Source organism: Ambystoma mexicanum, chromosome 11, assembly GCF_040938575.1.
Source record: "Ambystoma mexicanum isolate Mex_15411 chromosome 11, UKY_AmexF1_1, whole genome shotgun sequence".
Taxonomy (NCBI): domain Eukaryota; kingdom Metazoa; phylum Chordata; class Amphibia; order Caudata; family Ambystomatidae; genus Ambystoma; species Ambystoma mexicanum.
Genome location: NC_090934.1, coordinates 831,453,536 through 831,476,195, shown reverse-complemented (window position 1 = coordinate 831,476,195; position 22,660 = coordinate 831,453,536). Strand labels below are relative to the sequence as shown.

At 46.0% G+C, this 22,660-nt stretch overlaps 1 protein-coding gene across 1 annotated transcript in view; it reads right to left on the bottom strand.

Moving 5' to 3' along the window:
- OTOG (otogelin) overlaps nt 1–22,660 on the bottom strand; it is a 1,239,067-nt gene that overhangs the window by 485,626 nt on the left and 730,781 nt on the right. The window contains exon 35 of the mRNA XM_069625375.1: nt 2,567–2,712. Within this exon, the coding sequence (XP_069481476.1) occupies nt 2,567–2,712 (146 nt within the window). The remainder of the gene's footprint in view (nt 1–2,566; nt 2,713–22,660) is intronic.

Genomic DNA, 22,660 nt, shown 5'->3' with positions numbered 1-22,660 from the left:
AAGATGCCATCTACTCCTAATACTAGATGCATGATCACTGCCTGGTTGTGGGTACTCTACCTATAGGCTTAAGGGATGGGAAGAAAAGGGTAACCTAGACAATAAAAACAGATATTTATACACTGATTATCAGGACTCAAAATGTCACACAAAAAAGCAGTCACAATGGGCCTCATTACGAGGTCGGCTGCAACCCGCCGGTATGACCGGCGGGTTGCCGCCGAACTCTTAACACCGTTTCTGGCATGTAGCTTCCCGGTGCCACGGGGACATTAAAAGTCCCGGTGGCCTGGGAAATCAGGCATCAGAAAATGTGAGTCCCCATTCCCATGGATTTCCATAGGACTCTGTGGGAATGGGGACTCGGAAGCAAAGGCACCGTTGCAGACCTGTTGGAAGCAGCGGCTCCGGCAGGCAGACTCGTAGTGTGGCAGTTCGGAAACAAGGGTGCCAGTAAGCTTACCGGCACCTTTGTTTCCAGACCGCCACACTTGTTATGAGGCCCAATGTTCCTATACCTCTAATACATAGTAAATGATACAAATGCACACCATAAATTAAATACAGTGTGTAGAGGGAGAACATGGGTTCATTGTGGTAATACTGTAGCAACAAAACCCAATCCAGTGGGCCATCAAAAGGTAGCATACAGATAGGCTTATAGGACACTAGGATCTCATTAAACACCTAGAAATATAATGGAACTAAAGCAAGTAGAAGTTAAACATAGTTGCAAGAGATTTCCATAGACAGGAAGGCAATGTAGGAATGTAAAAATATATTACAAATCAGTGGTGCATGCTACAATTCCTGTTATTTGCCCTAAAAAGTAAGGTATCCAAGGGACCAAGGAAAAATGCCCATCTACAGGATACATTCCAAGTCACTTAAAAGGAGTTTAAAGTGATTTAAAGACGTTTCCCCATACAAATAAACAGGAAGAAGTCTGCAGCACAACTGTGGTTATATGATAACATCATGTAAGTCTTGAGTTGTACACTACAGCTGTGGAGCAGGCAGAAACCTATCCCAGGGGACACCAGAGGACACCTTCTCGAAGAGCACCAGTACCATGTCCAAAACCCAGCAGCCCAAGGAAGAAGAGATGTAAAGGAGGATTCGGGCCAATGTAAGTCTTTGGCAAATCGTGGTAGAATGGGACTTGCAGAAACCCATTACTACGGACAACAGTGAGCCCTGAGAACAGGTATCTTGAATAATCCACCAGCCCAGAGCCCACAATTAAGTACTCACGGTGGCAGTTCCTGAAAAAAAGGATCAGGAGCAGCAAAACAACCTGATGAGTAACACGCCTTCGCTTTCAGGTCAAGTTTTAGGATCCCAGCCCTGGAATTTAACAGAAGATGCAAGTTGGGGTTTGAATTAATCCAGGTGCACCTTGTTCAGCCATCTGCAGATATTGTCCTGTTTGGAGGCATGGCCGAGGATCACACAAATTCCATTTTGGTCGAGATGTGTATTAGGTATGCACTTGTCATTCATATTTGAATGGAGGCAAGGCATTACTGGAGGCAGGTGAGGTGGGAGAAATTTACTTAAAGGGACAGCTGGGTGGCAAAAGAGTGATCTCAGTGGTTCCATGTATAAAACTCACTGGGGGAGGACTGAGCCCTGTGGCACTCTGCAGATATCTGGGCAACTTTGCTATGTATAGCCATGCCGATAATTCTTTTAAAAGAAAGTAACTCACTGTAGCGGGAGGGCGAGTTTCTCTTATCCCTCTTAGATAGGCAGAGCCAGAACGCTACCTAGGGCTATACCACACCACAAAGGGATAGGGTGTTCTTCCGATGAGGGCCAACGTGAGGGTACACAATAATAGTGTGAAGAATCATTGGCATAAAATAAGCCACATATGTCCATTGTTTTGAGTGATACTATGTACAATGTTAACAACAGGGACATGATACCCCAGTAATGATGTGTAACGTCACCAGAATAAGCATCCCTGTAGTGTTCTGTACACTTCAGTAGCAGCCAGGTCAACCACATCCTCTGTGTCTCGCTCTCCCCTATTCAGGAGTGTGGAGAGTTCCTCTAACTCAGCACATTCTTCCAATACTCTGAAGATGGATAACCTTACCCAAGCCTACACAAATAACCTTCCCGAAGAAATCTACAAGCAATGCAGCCTGAAAAAACACATGTCACAACTGTCCCCGCAAAGTTCTCTGTCTACTACTGTCTGCTGACCCCCAATTACAAAGAATTCAGTGCCTTCAGTGTGTGTTCGAAATACTAATTATTTGCATATAACACAACACAACTACCGCACAACATACCACAACAGGACACTATGCAACACTATACAACAAAATATAACATACACACTACAATGCAACATAACTTAACCATAACACAACACAGCATAAAATAAAACAATATTACATAACCTAACAAGTGAGAGTTAAGGGATCTGGATGTAACAGCTCTAAATAGTACAGATGACCAGGACAATGGCAACATTTCAAACCAGAACACTGGAACTAACATGTATTTCATCAGATTGATTTCTTTTTTTTTTATCAGAAATTTAAACCCTTACCATGTTTGGATTGTGGCACTCCATAACCTGGATGGTTATTGTTTCATTTTGGTTTTGATTAACAATATAAGATGCCTCCTTAAATAAAGCCATGTGATTTCCATCAAAAGTAACAAAACTAAGATCAGAGAAAATGGAACATCGACCTAAAAGATAAACAAACACAAATAGTTATTGGTCAGTGTTGTTATACTTTTGCTGTACTGGGCACTAATTACAAGATCTAACAAGCATTGGCAACATTTTGGACGTTTGTGTAGGCATGGGAAAGGCATTTACCAGCACTGCTGTAGTGGTATTAACTGGACATTGATAGTAGCAGCGGCAAAATGGTAGGAGTTCCTGGGCAATGCCTAATACTTATGCACAAATCAAAACTGTTCCCTTTGCCAATGCTCCTTTTTAACAGGAGTTCAGTGACGTACATGTATACTGTGTATAAATCGAGTGGCTCAAGGAAGACCTGGTTAAGAAATTGTTATTACACCACAGCGTGTTTACAGCACAAATAACGCCTTTATCTCTCAGAAGAGTGATTTGAAAAAACACTGGCAGGCATTTTAAGCACAAAGTCTAATGGTAAGGCTTGATTAAGCTTGCTCAAAGAGATCCCATGAGGATGTGTTTTGGACGGGGAGAACCAAGAAGTGGGTGGGAATGGCCATATGGATTAGCATGGCCCTAGGAAGGCAACGGGAGGGTAAATACCCAAACAACACCTATAAGCTTTGTGTCCCTTTGTGTCCTTCGTGATATGCCTTTTCTCCCTAACTGTACTCTAATGCATTCATTTCTGTTCATGGTAGTGTTGGGACCTGGTAGGTTTGAGGGTTACCAAGAGTTTGCAGACTCTTGGAAGGCACAACACCTTCCCCCAAAAAGGAACGTAGACTCAGTCAGACAACAATTTCAAACTGTGGTTTATTACAGCCAAAACCAACAGGGATCAGTACAAGGATAGAAGAAATCCAAAGACGTCTCAATGTCTCCTCGCTCTCAGGCCAGTTTTGTCCTGAAATTCACGTCATAGTTATGTCACAACCTGGGCCCCTCTCCTTAAAGCCTATTGGCCTGCTGGATTGGTCGTCAGGAGCCTAATAACTTATATTATCCCCTATATGAGTTATACTACCGGCTCTCGCATTTCAGGTGGCTGGCCTGGTCGATTCCCTAATGACTATCTCTAACAATGTTGCAGTGTGAGGGTCTTACCATTGGTTCTTGCCTGTTGTTACCCACCCCTAGGATACTGAACTGTGGTTGGCTAGAGCTGATGTCCCCAGGCCTGGGATCCACAATGGTTCTCAGCTCTTTGTGTACCTTCTCAAGGTAATGAGAACAACTATGTGTCTGCATTGTAACTTGTGTGTACCACCTCAGACTATGAGAGTGCTCCTTCATCTCATGCAACACTTGTCTCACATTGTAACATCTTCGTTGTAAGCTTCTGTCTGGCGGTTTGAGATCAACTCATTTTCCCAGCGCTGGTTTCTGTCCATTGTTTGAGTCAGCTGGGTCACGTGCTCGCAGACCATAATTTGGAGCTCTGCAGTTTTTTATTATTAAGAATTATTCACATTTATTGCAGCTGGTGTTAGTGTCGTTCAGGGAATGGAATGTCATTCGTATCTGGTGGCCTTGGCAGTGGGTCCTGTCTCACACGTTTGCTCTTGTCCAGTCTAAGTTCAGCTCAGCTCTTGCTGAGAGGCTTGTGACCTGCTGTAATTTTCCTAAACCATTATGCGCTTTCCTACAGTGTCCATGCTATTCTATATTCTCCATATGTTAGTCACGCTTAGCTCTGTCAGGCCCCATAAGTGCTCCTGCAGATCCATAAGGTTATTTGCATATAAGCATCTACAAGATTTACTCAGGATCTTTTGCTTCTTGCGGTTTCTGCGTTGCTGCATTAAGCTAATGACAAAATAATAAAAGCAATGACAGTATGTATATGTATCGGTCCTCTATCTACAGAACTGCATGCATGTGTTCTTCATGCATTCAGGTGTGTGTTTGTGTCCCAGTGTGCGGATGGCACATGTGCTTCCTGTCTAACGCTGCAGTTGTGGTCTCTCTAACGACGTCAGTAACATGGCTTCTCAGCGCTTTAGTCAATACTGTCAATTGAGGTCTCTTTAGTTGCCTCCTGAGGCTCCTCCTCCACTGTGGGGTAGACTTGTACCGCACCTGGTCTGTATGGCTGGCTGAGTAGGTAACTTTCGACATATTTATCGATCATTGGAGCACTAGGAATTGGTCCGAAATAGTATGGACGTTCACGGTGTCTCCTGGCCTTATTCCCCGTTGTGTATCATATAAAATAAGTTACATTTTGAGACCACAAAGATATCATTTAGGTGTTGAATTCTGATGAATACCCTTCCTTGTTTGTACACTGCTCTTCATTTGTTAAGGTTTAGGACTTCCTCTATTCTTTTAAATAGGCAGCATAACAGCGTAACCAAGGGATAGACTAACTATGTGGGTATAAAAATAGAGTCCTTCCATTTTTCTAGCATCTGTTTGAGAGAAGAAAAACAGTACAACTTTGCAATCAGTTATTCCATAGTTGTCATACAACCATGGATTGAATGGAAGAGCAAGGTTTGCGTGGGGGATATAACTGAGAGAAATAATATCAAACAAATGAGCTGGCTAGAGATATCACAGTTTTCCTGCAAACAGTTATCAGTCAGACAAAGTGAGCTAAACAGTCTAGGGACATAGTTGTGGAAACTCTTGAATACACACAAGTGATGAGGGTCAGTGAGCCATAGGAAATAGGCTATTGGAGGAAGGGAATTACTATGTGGACCACTGCTCCGGAATTCTCAATCCAGTAGCTAAAGATACAAGTAAGGCTTATCGGGGCTCACGGCGGGGTGGACGTTTTAGTTGGTGCTACTGAAGTTGGGAGATGTTGTCACTAAGTTGGGTAAAACGCAGGTAGCTATAATAGCACTGCACATTTACCACAGGGTTGGGGCGTAGAATTGAAGGGGTGGTCAGATTATTAACAGGTTTCTTATAGAGAAAAGTGTTTTGAGTTCTGCATGGAAATAGGAAGAGAGGGGATCTATGGCAGAAGGTATGGCATAGAAGGGTGAGAGATATTTCCATATTTGCCACCACAGTAACAATCCATAATCCTATTGTAAGTGTGAGGGGGTGAAAGTCAGAGACAGTCAAGCTATTGGTGTGGGAACATACATGAGAATTAGTGGGCTATTTAAAGGTTGATGTAGTAGCCTTGAGTATACATTGAGAAGCTGCAGTAGTGTCTTAGTGAGTCAGCCAGCTAAAAGGAATACGTTTTTCTGATGAGATACCTTTCAAGAATAGGTTTATGATTTCATATCAGAAAAGGACACATAAGGGAGCACCTTGTAGCTTGGGGAAAGAGAATGCATGTCTAGTGAAGAGGTAATGGGCGCAAAAGGAAGCTACATCCAACAGTGAGGTGGACAGTGAACAAATGATATTCAAGCAAAATGAGGAAATGATGCTTCACATGGGATAGGATGGAGCTCATAGTAGGAATCTCAAAGAGGAGGTACACTCCCAAATGTTTTGTTGAAGGGGGATCAATTCTTAAGCGGGAGTATGCATACAATCTAACACAAAAGGAAGAATTGATTACCCCTCTCTACACAAGCCTGGAAGTGTGAGATTGGAGTGGTTATTACACAATGTTTAACATACAAAGAGCATGGAGATCACTTGCTCGGTAAAATAGCAAGAATACACTACAACTGAATTAAAAAAAATATACAGCTATTTTAATAATGATTGCACAAAACTTAAAGGAACAGTGCTAAAGCAAGACTGAACAAATAAATGCATAGTTAATACACTCAGACATCAGACTAAAACTAAGATTACACAAATCAGGAAAAACAGGGTTGTAGTTCACTGAATGAATAGTACTTTACGAAAGTAATTCATGAGACTATTATCATTGGTTGTCTTTTAAGGAGATAGTTGGCATGTTTCGGCCATACAATAAATTAGACACTATCTCTGGTGTCCATTCAGAGGTTGATATTGTGGCCATCTTCAGGACTATGGATTTCTTCTGGGAAATCTTCAAATAAATGATTAACCCTGTTTGTGATGCTAGAACAGCATCCGTGATCTAGAAAAATATATTAACAGGTAATTATTAACTCGGAGTGATCTCACAAGTGCCATTGTTATTGCATCCAGTTGTTAATTCAGGATTTCCAAAACAGGGGTGCCCATCCGGGTGAAAAAACAGTTGCACATTTCTGTAAATGAATCATTCCTAATGAATTGTCAGACTACAGACAATTGTACAGTGATGGAGTCCCTGCAGCACATGTTTCAATTATACATATAGACAGAAAGACAGAGAGAGTTCAATTAACACAAAGGATAAAGAGATTGAGGGTGGTGTCATTCAAATGTCCTATATGAGAGGTTATTTGGGCAATGGAATGTTGTATCACTTTCACCAGGTCTATTCAGGTTTTTGGGGAGATCAGTAAAGAGGGAATTTCAATAATCCACTCTTAATATTAAGTCAAACTAGGCATGAACTGCTACTCTTTTTAATTTTAATGCATTTCTTGTCTACATAATTTTTACTGAATTTATATTAGTGCAAATTGAAAATGGTGCTAATATGATATGACGTTCAAGGGGAGAACAATGTCAATACACAATTACCAAAACATGAATGGGGTTGGTAAAGAGGGGGTAGAGTGAATCCTTACAATTTAACAACACGGTCATGATTCTTAATGTTTCCTCTTGGTCAGTGCTCTAATGATTCACAGTGAATCCATGGAAACACACAAGGGACAGAAAGGTAGAAAGGTAAAAGAGACATTTAGCAATGGTATAATTTAGAAGATTGGAACAAAGTCATTCATAGAGATTGGGGAATTCATTGCAGATGTCATTAATGTTGGCTTCTGCATCATGGAGGCAGTGTCCTATTATTCCCAGGCGGGCAAGATTACTCATTTCTTCCATTACTAATGTCTTCCATTTCTAGACAATTTTGGTCGTTCAGGTTGATGATGGGCAACTTCCAGTTGCAAGGTACAATTTATTTTGTTGTCGTTAGGAATTGGAGTAGCCCATTACTTTGTGCGGACGATAGGCTTTTGTGATTTGGAACATCATTTAATACAATTATGGCTGGGGACTGTGGCTTACTATTGTCCTTGGGATGCATTTTTGTCATTTGGGACTGGAGTTTGGCAATTGACACCACGCTTTCTTGCATAGAAAACTGCGCTCAATGAAGCCGTTTGCATGCACTGACTGTCGCATGCTAGCAGCCACATAAAAAGAGATTACTGTATACTTTTCAACTGTAAAGGGCTTTTTGAAAACAATTACTGGAAGCAAAGGAATAGTCAATATATTTGCAGTCACAATCCTGGCCTATAAGAAGCGGCTGGTTTGACCTTGCTCAGGCGAGAAAGAAAAAGACAAATCAGTCAGAAAGTATCTTTAGTAAGAAGCTCACATGAAAATGAATGCTGTAGGGGTTTTCAGCCACATTTGCAAACAGTCATGCTGCTATGATTTAAAGCATTAGCGGCTCAGTGTTGCGATTAATGATTGCATATATTTTGGGGCGCAAGTTTATTTTTGCAGATACAAAGTAGTTTGGGATGCAAGGGGCCCCAGAGCTGGGAGATCATCGTTTAAAAAATACTTTAAGTTTGACAAGCACATGTTAGGCATTACAAGTTACTTCACATTTACATCATATTGTTACATTTCGGGTTCCATACATTTAGTAGCATCTGTCTCGCAATATGGACACCACAAATTATACATCAAACGTTAGTCTTTGGCAAGGATTGTCCAAAATTCACACCAAATTTCCCAAGGGTGCAACAACAGTGGCTGCATTGTAATATATGTGTCTTCACACTCATGAACACACGTTAACTCTCTCAACCATTCCCGCTCATTCAGAGACTGTTGGTCTTTCCATCTCATTAGAATGCGACATTTAGCCAGCATACACCCTACATTTAGAAAAGCCCTCAAATGCTTTTCCGGGATCCCCCCCCCACACTCTGAGTAGTACACTCATAGATGATTTCACCAGTTACCAATCTACTACCTTGGACCATGTGGTATAAGTCTGTTCCCAAAAATGCTCAAGTTTAGGGAAGTTACACAACATGTGTATGTATCCTGCATCATCATGGCCGAACAACAACCCACATGGTCAGGAAATATTTTCAGCAGTGCAGGTGGTGTATAGTGTAACATATGTAAGATCTGGATTAACTTAAACCTCACATTCATTGAGACCAATTTAGTAAATAAGGGAATAGTTTCTTACCTGTAACTCCATTTCTCCAGCATTGGTACCTTTCATGGATTCACATGCTTAGAATATTCCCCGTCGTCAGACTGGGATCCCTCGGTACACCTATATAGCCTTTTCCTATAGGAAAACTTTCGACACTTTTGTGTCCTATCTACGTCCTTTTAGGACCCGCCTACGCATGCTCCGTAGGCCATCCCCGTATAAGAAGCCCGCCCCCGCAGCTCCCCTTCAGATTTCGGCCCCTCCAAAGTAGGAAGGGTTAACCTTATCGAGTAAAGACATTGCATTCGGGGAGGCTGGCGAGCGCATGCGAATCCATGAAAGATACCAATGCTGGAGAAATGGAGTTACAGGTAAGAAACTATTCCCTTCTCCAGCATTGGATCTTTCATGGATTCACATGCTTAGAATAGATTGTATAGCAGTAACACCTGACACGGCGGTGAGAATGTAATGTAATATACCCTCACCATAATACACAATGCATATGTAAAGCAGGAATAAGTTTACTCATATAATCTTACCCACATAAAGTATACTGTCATCAAAAGGTAGAACAGACTCTCCACAACGTGGAGCTTACCTTACTGAAACAGATGGCGCAGGACAGCTCTTCCCATCTGCACTTCGTCAGCATGCTGCCTGGCAAGGCAGTAGTGGTGGGTAAACGTGTGGGGCACTGACCATGCCGCAGCCTGGCATATGTCCGTTAGCGGAATTCCTGCCGATAAGGCTGCTGAGGAGGACGTTGATCTAGTAGAATGGGCTCTAGGATGCCCTTGTAGCGGCCTTCCGGCCTTGGAGTGGCAAAACGCAATCGTCGATGAGACCCATCGAGCCAATCCTTGTTTAGAGATTGCTTTTCCCCTCGTCGACGGACCATATGCGATGAACAGTTGTCGAGTAGACCCGAGTTCCTGTGTACGATGTAAGTAAAATTTCAGGGCCCTCTTAACGTCCAAGGTATGAAGAGCTTTTTCTGCTGCCGACGATGGGGTCGCGAAGAAAGTAGGGAGAACAATGGACGAGTGTTTGTGATACACTGTCGGAACTTTTGGGATGAACGTAGGATTGGTTGCCAGGACCACCTTGTCTTTAAAGAATCTTAAGTATGGCGGGTCTACGACCAGCGCTTGCAGTTCCGAGATTCTTCTAGCTGATGTGATAGCAATTAAGAATGCCAACTTCCACGATATGAGTTTCATGTCCGACGTGGCCATAGGTTCAAATGGCGGTTTCATTAACCCTGCCAACACTGTGTTTAGACTCCAAGTTGGAGGGAAACGTTTCACCGGGGGAAAGGTTCGAAATAAACCCCTCATGAAGTGTTTCACCAGTCTGTCGCTGAATAGAGGAGAGGACTGCCTCTTCCTCGTGAACCTCGAGATGGCCGCCAGGTGCACCTTTATCGATGTGAAGGATAAACCCTTCTCCGCCAAGAGAAGCAGGTAAGGTAGAACTTGTTCCGGGGTCACCGTCAACCGTTGTAGGCCTTGATGTCCTCGACACCATTCGCAGAACCTCCGCCACTTATAGGTGTAAGATTTGTTGGTAGAAGGAGCTCGAGCCGCCTGCAGAATTTTTTGGCAATCCTCGGAAACGTCTAACTCACCGAACTCCGAAAAGTCAGGAGCCAGGCTGCAAGGTTGAGACTGTCCGGATCGTGATGCCACACCGTGCCTTTGTCCCGGGATAGTAGGTTCGGGACTCTCGGGAACGCTATTGGATGTTCCAGCGACAGGTGAAGCAGGTCGGAGAACCACGGTTGCCGCGGCCAGTACGGTGTCACTAGAATTACCCTGCAACTGTATCTGCGTATCCACTGTACTGTCCTCCGTATGAGTGGGAACGGAGGAAAAGCATAAAGGAACATGTCCGTCCATGGGAAGGAGAATGCTTCCCCCATGGAACCCTCCTGGGGCCATCTGCTTGCGAATTGCTCGCATTTCTTGTTGGCCTTGGTTGCGAAAGCGTCCAGAGCGGGGTGACCCCATTTCTCGAACACTTTTCTCAGCTGAACTGTGTCCATTTCCCATTCGTGTATCTGGGCCATGCTTCTGCTGAGGGAATCTGCTTGTGAATTCCTCACTCCCGGGAGATGGTGAGCCACAATGGAAATCTCATGATTTAATGCCCAATGCCATGTTTTCTGGGCCTCTATGGAAAGAGTTCTTGATCGCGTCCCTCCTTGTTTTCTCCGATAAAACATGGCCGTCGTATTGTCGGTCAGTACTCGTACTCGCGATCCCTTGATGTGCGGTAGGAATGCCTTCAAGGCCCATCGTACTGCTCTGAGCTCTAACACGTTTATGTGTAGGAGTGACTCCGTTGGAGACCAGCGACCATGCGTTTGAAGAGTACCCATGTGAGCTCCCCATCCGGTTAGGGACGCATCTGTGACTATGGTTCGCTGAAACTCCGGTTCCTGTAGGGGTACACCTTTGTTCAGATTGTGGAAACTCTGACACCACCGAAGGGTCCGAAGCAGCTTGTCGTCGTCGATGGTTATCTTGTCTGACCACGATCCTTGGGCCTGCGTCCATCGGTCCACGAGGAATTCCTGGACTGGCCTCATGAATAGGCGATAGTTTTCCACCAGATGGATGCAGGATGCCATGGCCCCTAGGACCGAAACGTATTTTCTCACTGAGAGCCTGGTGGTATGTCGTAGTCGGCTCGCCAGCTGATTGAGTTTTGAGGTTCTGTCGAGGGAAGGCTTCACTAGCCCTAACTGGGTCTCGAACTGTGCCCCCAGGAACACCAACGTTCTTGATGGCAGCAGAGAGGATTTTTCGAAGTTTATGGCAAATCCCAGCTGTTGTAGAAGCTGCATGGTGGCTTGCAAACTTGTGTTGGTCGATGCTGAGGAGGATCCCCTTACCAGCCAGTCGTCGAGGTATGGGTAAACGTGGTGGCCTTGCTTCCTTAGCCAGGCCGCTACTGGGGCCAGGCATTTTGTGAACGTTCTGGGGGAGGTCTTGAGCCCAAAGGGGAGAGCCGTGAATTGGTAGTGAGTCCGCCCTATTACAAATCTCAGGAATTTCCTGTGTTTCCGACACATTGGAATATGGAAGTACGCGTCCTCTAAATCCAGGGATGCTAGAAAATCCCCTTCTTGAACGGCGCGGATCACTTCCTGCAGAGTGAGCATTTTGAATTTCAGGCTCTTTAAAGACTTGTTGAGATCGCGTAAGTCTAAAATGGGCTGCCATTTGCCGTTCGGCTTTTTTACGACGAAGTATCTTGAGTAGACACCTTGACCTCTCTGTGATGTTGGAACTAATTCTATCACGCCCTTTGCTAACATGAGAGTTACCTCTTGTTGCAGTATCTTCAGATGGGAATGAGCGGTGAACGCAGGTGGAATGCGCAGAGGGCTGTGCTTGAATTGCAGAGAGTGCCCGTTCCTTATAGTGTCCAGTACCCATTGATCCGTCGTTATTCGTTCCCATTTGTCGACATATGCTGACACTCTTCCCCCCAGAACGGTGTGTTGGCTGTCACTGCTGATCTTTATTTTGTTTGTCTCTCGACGACGACGGATAGGATGGTCTCTTCCTGGACGTCTGGAAGTTCCGGCGTCGGTTTGTCGTTTGGGAAGCACGCCTGTATCCCTGGGAGGGGTAAGCCGACCTGCCAAAGGATCTATCTCCAGACGCAGAGAATCTGGAATTACCTGAAGCCCCTCTAAAGGGACGAAATGACTTGTAGCTTCGGCCACTCTGGAGGGCACCCAATGAACGTGCCGTGTCCGAGTCCTCTTTCATTCCCTTTAGGGCCTCGTCTACCTTCTCTCCGAATAGAAGGTCCCCCTCAAAAGGCATATCTAGTACTTTGTATTGTACCTCTGGTCTGAAGTAGGTACACTTAAGCCATGATTGTCGTCGTAATACAACCCCATTATTGACTTGCTTGAAGCCTGACTCAGCGAGGTCAACCGCAATGTTTATTGCGTGATTGGAGGCTTCCTCACCCTCTCGAACAAGTAACATCGCTGCATTCCTATGCTCTTCCGGAAGATGATCCAGCAACGGCGCTAGCCTGTGCCACATCTCTCTGTCGTATCTGGCTACGATAGCCAGAGAATTTGCGGCCTTTACCGTGGTTGCTCCCACAGATAGCACTTTTTTGCCAAAGGCATCCTGGCGTCTTGCCTCGTTTTCAGGCGGAGTCGTGCACTTGTGCTGGGCCTTCGCCTTCCTCGGCGCTGCCGCCGACACCACCGATTCAGGCGTTGGTTGGGAGGATAAACACTTGGGGGTAGACTCTGGAGCCTTAAACTTTTTCTTGAGGCGTCCTTTCACTGCCGGCTCCGAAAAGGGGTGACGCATTGTCTGCAATCCCTCTTTCCATACATGGTCTAGTATTGGTATTGAGAACACAGACCTCCTTCTCTTACCCATGTGGCCGAACAAAAAACAGTCCTTTTTCTGTTCTTCCTGGGATAAACCAAATTCTTTACACACCTTCTCCATCATAGAATGGAATGATGCAATGTCGTCCGGAGGGGACGGGTGAGCTGGGCTTCTTGGGGTTTCCAACTCCAACTCTGACTCCCAGGTTGGATCCCTGGAGGGGGATGATGAGATATCCGACATGGCTCCCCTGTCAGACTCCGAATCTGGCAGCTCACCTTCCTCTTGTGTCGCCAGTGCTGAGATTGGCGTGCGTAAGTGCGTCGGTGGACGGGACGGGCCCGGCTAGTCGACGGGTGACTGTGGCAGGTTTGCCTGAGGTAGTCGCTGATCCAATGACTGAACCAGAGATTGAAGCGTGGACAGAATTTCCAACGACAAAACAGAGTGAGGATTGAGAAGAGGGGCAGATACCCTCGTCGATGACTTGTCAACCACTCGTAGCCCTAGGTCTGCCGGGCCAGCTATTCTCCCGCTCTCGTCCTCCCCTGAGGACAGCGACACAGCCTGTTCTTGCAGCAAAGTATCCGGGGGGATCGGATCAAAAACTTCGGGCCTCCAGGCTTCCTGTAGAACCCCTGTTGACGAGGCCACCGTCGCAGTCGTTGTTGATGGGACGGTGGATATCACCTGCGTCAGTGGCAGGGTGGCGGCCGATGACTGAACCGCCGTCGACGACGGTGACTTAGCAGGTGGTTTAGGCACATTTGGTCTGCCTTTACTCGACTCTCGACTCGAAGTCGATCTATGGTGATCGCCTGAGGAGGATTTCGGCCTTTCCTTGCCATACTTTTTTGATGAAGATAACGATTTTTTCGACGAGGACTATCTAGCTGAATGGCTCCGAGATTACTCTTTTTCCGTCGTTCGAGATTTCTTCACCGGTGGCTCCGAGGAGGCAGCTCGGTGTGAGGTTTTCGCCGATTGTGTGGAGCCTACCTCCGAAGGGTGGTATGCCCCCGCTCCATCGTTCAGCCATACCACCAGCCGACGGTTTCGGTCTTTGAGGGTCTTTTGAGAAAACCCTTTGCATATTTCGCAGTTATCAGCCGAATGATGAGGGTGGAGACAGTATATACAATCCATATGTCCATCCCCCTCGTAAACCTTTTTCAAGCCGCACGTCGCGCATGGACGGAACAGCGATTTTCCTGACATGGAGGAAAATTTTCCTCGAACTCCAACTCCAGGTACAGAACCTTGTACAAAATAGTAAGACGACGCGAGGAGATCCCACTACTTTGGAGACGGTTGAAATCTGAAGGGGAGCCGCGGGGGTGGGCCTCTTATACGGGGACAGCCTACGGAGCATGCGTAGGCGGGTCCTAAAAGGACGTAGATAGGACACAAATGTGTCGAAAGTTTTCCTAAAGGAAAAGGCTATATGTGTGTACCGAGGGATCCCAGTCTGACGACTGGGAATATTCTAAGCATGTGAATCCATGAAAGATCCAATGCTGGAGAAACACATATTCTTCCACAGCTTATCTGATATATCTAGCTCCAGTACTGTTGCCCATTTCTCACAAGGTCTGTCTCTTTTTACAGGGGTCGATACATTTTCCATGAAAATAAGGAGGACAATATTCTCCGGCAGTCAAAGGAATTGGATATAGAGACCAGAAGGTCATTCTCATTGGCTTCTAATGGATAACATTCCCACCATTTTTGCACAGCCACTCATAATCTGTAAAACTGAAGGATTTCTGTGGGAGTTCCCTTATGTCCCGCCCTCCTTGTTTGCAGTCAGGAACTTCCCTTGGGGTACAAATATCCTATTGTATGAAATGCCAGTTCACTCCAGTGTGCCATCAGTGAGGTATCCCAAGTGGGGAAGAGGTTGGGGAAACTCCCAAGTGGCAGTCATCTGTAGTACGGTTTTGTCAATCCCATTCTCTTGAAAATGGCTCTCCAAGCCAACAACGTAGTCTGCACAAGGTGAAATGGACGTTTGTGTAATTGGTGCCCAAAACCAATGTTTTCATATCTGAATTCCTCACAGCGGCCTACTCCAATTTAGCATGCAGTGGGAGTCCTTCCGTCCCGCACCTATGAATTGCAAACTGCGCCTGGGCAGCCAACCATTATACCTCCATGTGTGGGTTAGGGAACCCTCCTCGCTGGTACGGCTGAGCCATGTTCTCCCATTTCTTCCAAATGGCCCCACAATGCCATAAAAATTGGTACAAGTTGTTAAGAAGGTTCCAAAAGAACCATTTACCCAGCCATAATGGTACATTGGTAAAGAGATACAACAGTTTAGGTAATAGTATAATTTTAGCCAATGCAAGTCGTCCTGCCAGTGACATTGGTATGTGATTCCACCAGCCTATTTTATTGTTAACAAATGTCACACGTGCATCAAAATAATCAGTCATTATTGTATCCTTGCCCCTGAAACTATGACTCCTGGGTACTTGAATCTATCTGGTGCCCATTGCAATGGAAATGCCCCTCTTTTTCAGGTTGTACTCTCAGTGACGGGGAAAATCTCAGATTTACCATAATATACTGTGAACCCTGAAAAAGGGCCAATACTAATGATGTCTTCCATAATTCGGTCTAAGTTGTCTTAGACGATCTCCGGCTGGCCCTATATCCGAATTCCCCATTTTCCATGATGGTCTCTAATCAAATTCACCATAGGCTTGATCCTAAATAGCAAATAAAAGTGGCAGGAGTGAGCAGCCCTGACGTGTCCCTCTACTGATGCAGAGTGTGTTGCATTAATGCAGACGGTGGCAGTTGGTTTCCTGTAGTGGAGTTTAATGAATTGCCCTATTCAATCCCCCATTCTGCATCTCTGTAACACAGCAAATAGATATGGCCAGGACACCATATCAAATGCTTTGCGTGCATCCAGCACTACCGCCATAGCCTGAGCCGCAGGCGAGATATGGACCATAACATTAAATAGGCAAGAAAAGTTCAGGGAAGTGGATCTTCTGGGTATAAAACCTGCTTGGTCATAATGAACTAAAGAGGGCATCAGGGGCAACAGTCGATTAGCTATTATTTTGGTGTATACCTTAATGTTGACATTCATTAGGCACACTGTCCTATAGGAGTGACGGTCCTCGCTAGGCTTCCCAGGTTTTGGGAGTACTATAATAGTGGCTTCTCAGAGTGTCTCCGGGATTTGTCCGTTCTGCACAGCTACCTGCCTCACCTTTAAAAGGTAAGGGGACAAACTGGTCCCGCATTCCAAATAAAATTCAGCAGTAAGTCTATCAGGGACTTATTTCTCAGTAATTGCGTTGTTACCTTCAGGAGCTCTTCATCAGTGAAGGTGGTATTCATTTGTGTTCTGGCACCCTCCGAGAGAAGGCACACAGATCATCTCCTTTGCTAACATCTGGTGACTGACACAGTGCCTTATTAAATTCTGCAAACACTGCATTAATGTCCCAATTGGAATATTTCATATTGTGTTGTGCATCCCTGACAGCAGCTGGGTTGGGCCCCTTTCTGTTTGTATCAATTTTGACAGTGTCCTAGCAAGGCGTCCTCCCTCACCATATCTTCTAGTTGCAGCTGGCTTCGCAAATTATTTCACTTTTTAATTTGTGTGTCATTTAAATAGGTCTAAATGAGTTTTCATTTCTGCCAATATGGTATGGCTAGGTGCAGCTGCATACTCATCTTCCAAATCCTTAGGTTTACTCTCACTAAGCGCTATATCTCTGCAGATGGTTTTAAGCACGCCAAACTCACTGGACAAGGCCACACCCCTAATGAATACCTTAAATGTTTGCCAAAGGGTATCTTGTGATACAGCACTGTTATGATTGATTTGAAAGAATGTACAAATACACGAATATCCTCCTCTATGCTAACCCGAAACACCAAATCTTGAAATGCTGCTGCCTTAAACTGCCAGGCCGTGCGATCCCTGGACCTCACTTCCCAGTCCAAAGACAGCACTATTGTTGAGTGGTCCGAGTAAGTACTATGGAATGTATCAGCCCATGATGTCTGTCCTATTAGTAATCTTGAAATCAAAAAAAGGTCTATCCATTGTGTGACGTGGATTAATAGGAGAATCACTGTAGCAATGGGTGTAAGGTTCGCCATACATCACATAAAACAAACCTATCCATTTGACACAGGATGCAACGTTCTGTCTTTAAAATGCAGTCTGGGTGCCCTGCCTGTTCTATCCAACTGGAGGTTTTATTTATATCCCCTGCCCACAATATGGGTACAATAGGATAAGCAACGAGTATATTTGCCATGTTTGTACAGTATTCTGGGTCATTCAGGTTAGGCCCATACAAGTTGGCCAGTAATACCTCTTTGTTTAGCAGTTTACAGTGTATAATAACATAACGACCATCCAAGTCAATATGCCAGTGTAGTAACTCAAATTTAAGACACTTCTGTATCAGCGTAAGAAGTTGGTGTAGAATCTAATAGCACCCCATCCCTTGGCAAAACTAGCATCCTCACTCCCTTTATATGGGTTTCTTGCAAAAATAGCAGATGTGCCTTGTGCCTACACATGTACGACACTATTTTCCCTAGTCCTCTGACATTAAAACTCAGTGTTTTAACAGGCCCCATTGAGTCCATAAGACGCTGTGCGTGTCCAGGGAGTTCAGACAAATGCCTACAGTGAATGCAGTATTCAGTACATGCTTCTCTAAACAATGTTGGAATAATCCCCCTCAATAACCCCATCCAACCCCACCTCCCTCATCGCCCTCCCCAAACATGGTGATGTCAGCCCCCCCCACAAAACCATTTCCCTACCCCAACTCTGAACCACTAACGTTGCATAGGGGAACACTACTGCAACTTTCATCAGCACTCAATACTATCCCGCCCAACTTTAAGTAGGATATAAGAACAATAATCAAAGTGGACCCGCCCACTACAGGTTCTATCCCCACAATATACATTGGTCAGGCATATTGTGCTTAGGGTGATGGAGGCATGCATATTGGGCTCAATATAGGCCACATCTTCTTCTGTAATAGTAAAGAAGAGGACCTTGCCCTAGTGTGGTATCCGCAACCTCGCTGGCAAGAGCATTGCGTATGGGATTGACCTTCCTCAAAGCAGCATTTTGACACCTAGGAATGTCTTGCGCTCCTGTTGCACTGCTGTAGAGAAGTCTGGATATATGTGCATAGTAGTTGTGTCATAGCGCAGTGGGAACAGGGATTGAACAGCAGCTTCCATAGGCCCATGCCCAAATCCTTCAGGAAGGCCTACATTACACATATTATTCCTTCTGGACCTGGATTCCAAGTCATTGCACTTTAGCAGGGCCTTCTTCAAATCTCTGGACATCCCAGTTACCTGATTCTTAAGGGCAGTTAAATCATCCTCAGGCACACCAATTCACATCTCTGCCTACATTAGTCTCATGCACACCGACTCCATTTTACTATTGAGGGGGCCAATATTAGGCGTTATGCCATCCAATTTATCGGTCATGGCGGCATACTCTGCCTGCATGCTCTCCATTATTTGGCAGCGGTTGGGGGGGATCTTGTTCTTCTTGTGGATTTAGTTGCTCACTCGGCTTAGGGGGCAGTTCAGCCCAGAGTCTGCTAGTCTGACGTGCGAACGCCTCCAAGCTACTCTGTTTTTTCTAACTGCCCCCACCTTCCTTCATGAGATCAGGAGACTGCAACTGTGTAGCTTCTGGGTTCAGCACTGAATGGGGCTACGTAGGGAGTGTCTTCAATTTATTGGGTGCACGTTCCAACAGTTTTCCACACACATGCAGTTTAATCTGCTGCCAGCAGGGTCAGATCCTGGATATGCACATTCAGTCATCAGCTGCAGTTCCTTTCCATTGCCTGCCATGGCCCCTCCTATTAGTTATAGGGCTCCCCGAATCAGGATATGCACTCAGGGCCCAATGGTGTTCCCAACTCTCTCACAGTTCTTACTGTACCATCAGGCATTTCATTTTCAAACCAGCACACTACCGGGTGATGTAGTCCCTAAACAAATGCCGAAAGATTGTTCCTTCACCAGTGAGCAACGTGTTTGAATCAAAAGGCGCTGTGCAATCTTGTCTTTAGTCGTAAGGCAAAGAAACTACTCTGTGGTGCCAGTTACTTTTTACTTGGTGAGATGTTTCCTGATTCCAGAAGGTACCACAAAGTGCTCTCTACAATTCTTGAGGCTAATATCCCCCAGCTGCAGTGGTACATGGAGTGGTCAAAGTGTAGCTGGTGCTACAGTATGCTGTCCTGTGGATGTTTAGCTGAATGTGGTCTACCAGGGAGTAATCAAAAAAGCTATGGTCCCGAATTCAATGGCAGTGCTCCTAGTTGTTCGTGTTGGAGGAGGATATGTGGCAGGTGTACTTTATGGTGGAGGCAGGCCAGAAGAGTTGAGGTAGGATGACAGTTCACATTTGACTGGGATGAGGGCGGACTTGCGGGTGCTTTCTTGGGATTGGGGGTTGGAGCACAGGTCAATAGCGGTATTAGGGTGAGGGCAGATTTGGGATTTCTCCCTTGGGTTTAGGGGTTGGGGCACAGGTCAGTGGGGGTACTGGGATGAGGGTGGATTGGACTGGTAGGGGAGTGACTAGTAGGGGCTGCCTGACGGTTGGGCAGAGGTTGTGGGAGGAGGCAGGACTATCAGGGGGATGTCTGGGGTTGGAGCAGTGATCAGTGGTGGTGGTGGGAGGTGGCATGACTTGAGGGGGCTGCCTGGGGTTGGGGGTGGAGGTCAGTGGGGGTAGGGGGAGGAGGGCAGACTAGCAGGGGGCTTGAGGGGGTTGCCTAGGGTTGGGGTGGAGGTCAGTGGGGGTGGTGGGAGGATGGTAGACTAGCAGGGGGATGTCTGTGTTTTGGGCCAAGGTCAGTGGGGGTGGAGGGAGGAGGGCAGACTAGCAGGGGGCTTGAAAGGGTTGAGGCAGAGCTCAGTGGGGGTGGTGAGAGGGTCAAAAACTAGCAAGGGGGTTGAGGGAGTTGGGGCAGAGGACAGTGGGGGTAGTGGGAAGTGGCAGGACTTTAGGGGCTGTCTGGGGGCTGGGGGAGGTCAGTGGGGGTGGTGGGAGGTGGCAGGACTTGAGGGGGCTGCCTAGGGTTGGGGGCAGAGGTCAGTGGGGCTGATGAGAGGAGGGCAGACTAGCAGGGGGCTTGAGGGGGTTGGGGCTGGGGGCAGCGGGAGTGGTGCGAGGTGGCAGGACTTGAGCGGGCTGCCTGGGGTTGTGGGTCTGTGGGGGGAGTGGGAGGATTGTGGACTAGCTTGGGGATGTCAGTGGTTCTGGTAGAGGTCAGTGGTGGTAGTGGGAGGAGGGCGCACTAGCTTGGGGCTTGAGGGCGTTGGGACGAAGGTCAGTGGGGGTAGTGGGAGGAGAGCAGACTAGCAGGAAGCTTGAGGGGGTTGTGGCAGAGGACAGTGGGGGTAGTGGGAAGTGGCAGGACTTTAGGGGGCTGCCTGAGGGATGAGGGGAGGTCAGTGGGGGTGGTGGGAGGTGTCAGGACTTGAGGGGGCTGCCCAGGGTTGGGGACAGAGGTCAGTGGGGCTGATGAGAGGAGGGCAGACTAGCAGGGGGCTTGAGAGGGTTGGGGCTGGGGGCAGTGGGGGTGGTGGGAGGTATCAGGACTTGAGGGGGCTGCCTGGGGATTGGGGGCGTAGGTCAGTGGGGTTAGCGGGTTGAGGGTGAACTTGAAGGTGTTGCTTTGAGTTAGGGGGGTGATGCACAGTTTTGCCAGGGTGCTGCTTTGAGTTAGGGTGTACAGGCCACAGTTTTGCTGCAGTGCTATTTTGAGTTAGGGTGGATGATGCAAAGTTTCACTGGGGTGCTGCTTTGAGGTATGGGGGATGGACTGCATTTTCGCTGGGGTGCTGCTTTGAGTTAGGCGGTCGGGATGCAGTTTCACCAGGGTGTTGCTTTGAGTTATGGGGGATGGGCCACAGTTTTTCTGGGGTGTTGCTTTGAGTTAGAGGGTATGGGCTGCAGTTTTGCCGGGGTGTTGCTTTGATTTAGGGGGTACAGGCTGCAGTTTCGCCAGGGTGCTGGATGGTGGTGTAATGGTTTAATGTTGATTACTCTTTGGGCTTTCTTGATTTCTTTCTGAAATTTGCCCGGTGCAAAGGTTGTTTGATAGCGCTTGTTTTTGCTTGCGTGGGGAAGTGTTGTGGCCGATCCGGATGCCACACATTATTCTTTGCACCGCCAGTTACTTTGCACTTTAGAATCCATGTATAAGCACCCAGTGCTAAACCTTTTGGGTGTGCAAAGTACTTTGGAGTGCAAAGCAGTTAGCACAGACTTAGCACTTTTTCATTGGCCCCTTAATGCTCACAGACATTCCTTGCAAGCTATATATGTGATACATAGATTATTGTGAGGGCCAGTTCATTCCAGAATAGCAAGAAGATTGTATTTCTTCCAAAAGGATGTGGAGCATAAGTGCTCAAACCCTCACAGTTGGTGGCGTAAATGAGGGAATCTGTTTTTGGTCAGAGTCCATTTATGTTTACTCTGTTACAAATGGTAGATTACGTTTCAATACATTGCAATAGAGCAATCTGCTAAGACAAATAGCCTCAACCTCATTAGCAAGCAACAGGGTATGTGCCAAATCCTATTGTTATTATTTAAGCTTGCCAACTGTTTTGCATCCACTGATGAAGTTTTAGGTGACACCATTTAGTCTTTAAGTTACAAAATGTGGAAATAGCATGCAAACTTTTTGTCCAAGGAGCTGGCAAAGCCTTTTGCAAAAAAGCAAGCCTAGCTCAATTGTATGTACTACAATTCCAGGTCCAGCAACAGGCTTATATTTGGGTAAGATTAATTTCCATAGAAAGAAATCAGTCATGTCTTTCCATGACAGTTCTGGTTCTTTAGCCTCTAACTACCGGTCCGAACCAAGATTAGAGATTTTTCTCAAAAGGTTCTCCACCTTACTTCTTCCATTTTGACATTTCTTCTATTTAGGTTCTTCCCTCACTATTATGAGGAATCCTTCATTTAGGAGTAGTTTGATTCCTACTCTATCATCATCTTTGGCCTTCCTTTACCATGGGAAATTCTAGCCTCGATTACCAGATCAATCTCAGTATCACAAAACAAATATTTCCCATACTCAGTATGATGCACCTGGTCCTGGTTATCCAGGTCATCCACGATCTATGGACCTAAAAGTTTCCATTCCACACTGCAGACACATGGCTCTCTAATGGCAGAAACCAGCAAGGCTGCATCAGGCCATAAAACAAGTGAAAGAGTTAGTCAATTGTAGAGGAGGTGTTAAACCCACCCCGCCTCAAACTGAAAGCAGATAACATGTCCGGCTGATCAACGGTTCCAGTATTGCAAAAATCAGAATTATAGTGCTTTTTTAGGACCAAAAGCACTTTTAGTGCGACATATAT